The sequence below is a fragment of the Cibotium barometz genome, chromosome 10, assembly GCF_041138505.1.
Source record: "Cibotium barometz isolate CiBa-2024 chromosome 10, ASM4113850v1, whole genome shotgun sequence".
In the NCBI taxonomy this organism is placed as follows: domain Eukaryota; kingdom Viridiplantae; phylum Streptophyta; class Polypodiopsida; order Cyatheales; family Cibotiaceae; genus Cibotium; species Cibotium barometz.
The window spans coordinates 18,057,715-18,063,795 of NC_141055.1; the positions used below are offsets into that span (position 1 = coordinate 18,057,715).

Consider the following 6,081-nt stretch of genomic DNA (forward strand, 5'->3'; position numbering starts at 1 on the left):
TGTCTTATTCATATGTGGCTCAAGTGATTCAAAATAGCAAGCTTATGTTCATAGGTCACATGGATGTAATTGTCAAAATCTCCTTGTTATTGGTCATTTTTCAACAATTTGTCATGTTTATGATCCAAAATCATATGATGCTATAGGGATAACAACCGAGTTCTAGTTTTGAAGCTTGCATAGCTTGACTTGGTTCTAACCAATTTTTCTGTCGGGTGGATGCAGGTGAGGTGCTACCCTTGGGTGAAGCTTTTTTGTTCAATTCATTTTAGAAGCTTATTGATTTGATTATACACATGAGATGAAATGGATTGCACACTATACTTCATATAATGGCAATGCAATATTACTGTTGTCTCATGTACTTTTTTAATGGCTATTTTTTTTATAAGGTTTATAACGCTAACGATTGGGTGTTAGGTAGGATTTAGCATGATTGTGAAATTTTGGGACAATGAGCATGCATGGGGGCTAGGTGGCAATTAAGGGGGTGCATGGGGCGGCTCGTTGGTCGTGGACGTCTCCTTTGTCATCATCTGCACCTCCTCTGTGCTGAGGTGAGATGCGGGTTGCTCCTTTCTTCCTGCGTGTTATTGTCTGTGTTTAGGGCAGGGAGTCGTGTGGTTAGTGGTGTGGGACTGCTCCTTCGGCTCTCTCTTGCTGCGTGTTGCTATCTGTGTTTAGGGCAGGGGTCACGTGGTTCGTGGTTTGGGGCTGCTTATTCGTCGTAGCATCTCCTCTGTGTTGCTGTCTATGTTTAGGGCAGGGGGTCACGTGGTTCCTGGTGTGGGGTTGCTCCTTCGTCGACATCTTCTATGCCTGCGCATTGTGCTGGGGTGAGATGCGGCTTGCTCCTTTCTTCTTGCTTGCGTGTTGCTCAGAGCGTTCGTATGTCTGTGGTGGGGTCTGTGCTATGATTGTATATGGTTGGTTGCTGGAGGTCTATGCTTCATCGTATGTGATTAGTTGCTGTGGTGGTCTGTGATGGTCTCTGATTAGTTGTTGGTTCTTGTGGATGGTATGTGATTAGTTGCTGGTTCTTGTGGATGGTATGTGATTAGTTGCTGGTTGGATTTTATTTTTTAGTTGCTTGTTTGTTGGTTTGATTTGATGAGAACCCTACTAATCTTGATTTTATTAATTAGTTGCTAATTAATGTTTGTTCTTTCTACTTTTATAGATTAATGTAGTGAGATTTTGTAATGTCAGATTCTGTTTGATTAATGCATGTAGTTAGATTCTATAATTGAATGTCGATTAAATGTGTTTGAGTAATTAAATATAGATTAAAACTAATTAATATTTTTTTGTACGTTGGCCTCATGAGGGCGCGTACAACGAATCCACGTTGGATTGGGAGCCTTTGGTATGGTCGTGGGTGGGATGATGCGATTTGGTACGGTTGGCTGGGGCAATAAAAGGGCACCTGTGTGGAGGGCTCTGGGAGCATGGGTTGGGTTGGCTTTGTCTGCTTCTGTGTTGTGGGGTTGGGCCGGCACGGGCACTTGTTGGGTCTGTCTGCTTTGTGTTGTGGGGTTGGGCCGACACTGGGATGCTCGGGCTGGGGATCTGGGAGATTGGGTTGGGGACTCACTGTTCGGATACGGTTGGGTTTCTCTGCCTATCACACGTTTTGTGTTTTGGGAACTCATTGTTGGGGTTGGGTTGGGTCTGTTTTCTTGTTGTAGGCTCTGTGTTGTGGGAACTCACTGTTGGGGTTGGGGTTGGGTCTGCTTGCTTGTTGTAGGCTCTGTGTTGTGGGAACTCACTGTTGGGGTTGGGGTTGGGTCTGCTTGCTTGTTGTAGGCTCTGTGTTGTGGGAATTCACTGTTGGCATTGCGTTGGGTCGTAGTCTCTGTGTTGTGGGCTTGGGGACTCACTATTGGGGTTGGGTTGGGTCTGTCTGACTGTCGTAGGCTCTGTGTTGTGGGGTTGGGTTGGGTTGGGTCTGTGTGTTGGGGTGGGTCTTTGCCATGGTACCTCGCCGTCCTCAGGGGCTTACAGACATCACAAACATACGGAAAGATATAGCAGGCCCTTCTGCGCGTCCATGGGATAAAGGGAAAGTCTTGGAGGCTACTACACATGCCCATGACAAAGGCAAGGGCATGGCAGATTCATCAAATCCTCGTATTCTCACACCCCCTGAAGGAAATAAAGTGGTTAGAAATCTACATATGGTGAAGAGTAGGGCAAGGTCTGTAGGTTCTGACCCTAGAGTTAACAATACCACCAAATGCAAACAAGGGAAAAAAAAAAGAGAGAAATATTTTTTGCAAACCATTGAATATATAAATCATATGATTTTACAAGGATAACAATCGAGTTGTAGCTTTGAAGCTTGCATAGCTTGACTTGGTTCTAACCAGTTTTTCTGTCGGGTGGATGCACGTGAGGTGCTACCCTTGGGTGAAGCTTTTTTGTTCAATTCATTTTAGAAGCTTATTGATTTGATAATGCACATGTACATGTAGGGTGTGAGATGATATGGATTGCACACTATACTCTTGGGTCTTCATATAATGACAATGCAACTGTCTCGTGTACTTTAATTAGGGTTCAAAAAAATTATTCTCATATGATGATTTGGATAATATTTTTGCTTCCCTCACACACACAGTCCCACTTCATGAGTCCCATTACCTCTAAATGTTTCAATAATTTCTGAGAGGTTACATAGCTGCGTTACTAAATTGTGTGGGTTTTTTCTGAATGAATAATATTCTCAAGGAGAAAAGCTGTTTTTTATTATTAGGTGTAACGTCGTAAAAAGTGGCGTTGGAGAGCGACGTAGACCGCTGACCGCGGTCAAAACCCGCGGCTACAGACACGGATTCCCGTGTGTTGTAACCTTCCCCGCACCTTCTTAAGACGCGCGGTGTCCGTGACCGCGGTCTTTGTTGACTTGACCCTCCTCCCCACAAAAGGCTCCTCTCCTCGCTTGCTGCAGGTAGTTACTTCTCATCACCTGGCTCAACCACGACTGTATTATGCTACCACAAATCAGGTAACCCTTCTTCCACCATTTCTTCTTTTGCAAACGGGCCTCTCGGATTTGCTTTTCTGCTTTTTAAAAGCTCTTTGCTTGTTCGTTTACAAATGCGCTGCAATTTCTGCAACCTTTCTTCTTGAAGCTTGGCATACCTAACCTACTGGAGAGTGGAGACTGTTGCATAAACTCATTGTAATCTTCATGGCTTGGCATTGCCTTTTAGCTTTTCCCCTTTTCCGTCACCCCCCCTGCGAAACTTACTGTAGGCAGTGTAGCTGAACTTCAACCAAGTGTTATTAAGGTGGGTTGTTTTACCCTTACTACTTGAGCTTCAACCTAGTGTCATTATCCTTTCTTCTGGAAGACTTTAAATGTGGGGTTTTCTGCACAACTTCCTGTACTGAGAGTTTTCAGAGTTGCTTCTAGCTTGCTTGCTAGCCCCCTCCACCCTTTTTCTTCTTGAAAATTGGCTTACTTATTCTTTGGGAGGTTACGGCATTCTTCTCATTTGAAGTGTACAGCATCATGCAGGAGCTTATCATGGTCTCTCATGTTCTGAGGCTTTGCTTGCATACCATTAATTTCAGGTGATTAGGCAGTCATTTGCAGTGATGGGGAAAGATCAACTAGAGGTGCTGTCAGCCCTAGATAGGGCTAAGACGCAATGGTACCACTTCACAGCCATTGTGATAGCAGGCATGGGTTTTTTCACTGATGCCTATGACCTCTTCTGCATCTCCACAGTGACAAAGCTTCTCGGCCGGCTATACTACTATGACCCGTCTACAGGTAAACCTGGTGTTTTACCACCAGGTGTCTATGCGTCCGTGACAGGGGTTGCCCTGTGTGGAACCTTGCTAGGGCAGCTCTTTTTCGGCTGGCTCGGCGACAAGATGGGAAGGAAGAAAGTGTACGGCATCACACTCATGTTCATGATCATCAGCTCCATTGCATGTGGCCTGTCTTTTGGCAGCACTGCAAAGTCTGTCATGACCACCCTATGCTTCTTTAGATTCTGGCTCGGGTTTGGCATTGGTGGAGATTACCCTCTCTCTGCCACCATCATGTCTGAGTACGCCAACAAGCGCACCCGAGGCGCCTTCATTGCTGCCGTGTTCGCCATGCAAGGCTTTGGGATTCTTGGAGGAGCCACTGTGTCCATTATTGTTGCTGCGGCTTTTAACAATGCATACCAGAGTCCTCCTTTCTCTGCGGACGAGATCAGATCTACACCTCCACAAGCTGACTTTGTGTGGAGGATTATCTTCATGCTGGGTGCAATCCCGGCTGCATTGACATACTATTGGCGGATGAAGATGCCAGAGACCGCCCGCTACACGGCATTGGTGGCCGGGAATGCCAAACAGGCAGCCTATGATATGAGCAAGGTGTTGGCAGTGGAGTTGGCGAGTGAGCAGGATAAGGTAGATCAGATAGTCTTGGCTGAATCCTATGGCTTGTTCTCCGCAGAGTTTGTGAGAAGGCACGGAGCCCACTTGCTCGGCACCACCTCAACTTGGTTTCTGCTGGATATTGCATTTTACAGCCAGAATTTGTTCCAGAAGGATGTCTTCACTGCAGTAGGATGGCTACCCAAAGGGACCCAAATGAGTGCCTTGGAGGAAGTATACAAGATCTCAAGGGCCCAAGCTCTCATTGCTCTTTGCTCAACTGTTCCGGGATACTGGTTCACGGTAGCAACCATCGACCACCTTGGACGGTTTTTCATCCAACTCATGGGTTTCACCATGATGACGGCCTTCATGTTTGGCCTCTCCATCCCCTATTATAAGCTGAGGGGAAATGAATGTTCCACTGGGTACTGCAATGGTCACCACATGACCTTCCTTGTTCTCTATGCCTTTACCTTCTTCTTCTCCAACTTCGGCCCGAACAGCACGACTTTCATAGTTCCTGCAGAGGTCTTTCCATCGAGGCTGCGCTCCACCTGCCATGGCATTTCTGCGGCAGCTGGCAAGCTCGGTGCAATAGTTGGTGCTTTTGGATTTCTCTATGCCTCGCAGGATTCACGTGAAGGACAGCAAGATGCAGGGTATCCAACTGGTATTGGTATAAGGAACTGTCTTATCATATTGGCCTGTATCAATGCCTTGGGTGGTTTCTTCACATTCCTTGTACCTGAAACAAAGGGGCAATCTCTTGAAGACCTGTCTGGTGAGAATGACGATCTTGATGGTTCTGTGGGCGGGATCAATGTGATGAGGTCTCAGAGCAAGACACTACCAGATGTTGAGCTTTAGGATGAAGCTCAGGAGTCCCAATAGAGTCTCAATGCAGATCTTACCGTTCATGCTTTTTGCTTTTATTTAAAACTTATTTCTGTACCATTGTTTTTTATATGCCAGAAGATTAAAGAAGTCAATTACTTCCTGCCCACTGAGCTTGGCTTTGTAGCTCATATAAGTATATGTGGTTCTAAAATTCCTTTAACCCATTATTTTACATCCCTCCAAGTTAGGATTGCTACGAAGCAAGCGTCCAATGGGCATTTTTATCTCGACGACAAGAACGTCGTCAGGCTAGCTCTTGGAATAGCATAAACGGTCAAAGGCGGGGAGCGGTGCCATTCCCGTTGAGAGTGGTTTGAGGTTGATATGACGAGCGGCAGCGCATGCGGTTGTGTTATGTTTAGATGGTGGAGGAGTGTTTGGGTTTTTTTGAGTTATACAAACCAGTTCGGGAGTCTTAGTTCATCATCGAGTTTATTGTGTTCAAGCACTCTTGTAAGCACTACATCTAACTCTACCTCTAAGAATGTTTGGGGGGTTATTGTTCTTTGCAGTCGTCTTAGAGGTAGAGTTGGAGGATGTGTATGGGTAATTCCGAGTAGTTTTGATTGCCCTAGAGGTGCGTAGGATATGCACCAATGCTTGGTGTCAGGCGTTTTTCTGAGAGGTATTTTGGGCTTGTGTACATACGTGTGTATGGCAGTTGTGAAGGTTTTGCTTTTGAGGGCGTTGCCAGGTGTACAGGGTGGACGGATTTGTTTTGGGTTTGTGCAGGCCTGTCCGGAACGAGGTTCATTGGAGATGTTATCAGCTGTTCGGCCGTTTGAATGTGTACGCATC

At 45.9% G+C, this 6,081-nt stretch overlaps 1 protein-coding gene across 1 annotated transcript; it reads left to right on the forward strand.

Annotated features, from left to right (window-relative positions):
* The first annotated feature begins 2,879 nt into the window (after positions 1-2,879).
* LOC147634619 (putative inorganic phosphate transporter 1-3) lies at positions 2,880-5,388 on the forward strand. Its single transcript, XM_086803749.1, has 2 exons — positions 2,880-3,007; positions 3,580-5,388. Exon 2 carries the CDS (start codon positions 3,604-3,606, stop codon positions 5,251-5,253), a length of 1,650 nt encoding a protein of 549 aa, XP_086659875.1. The 5' UTR covers positions 2,880-3,007; positions 3,580-3,603; the 3' UTR covers positions 5,254-5,388.
* The last annotated feature ends 693 nt before the right edge of the window (positions 5,389-6,081 follow it).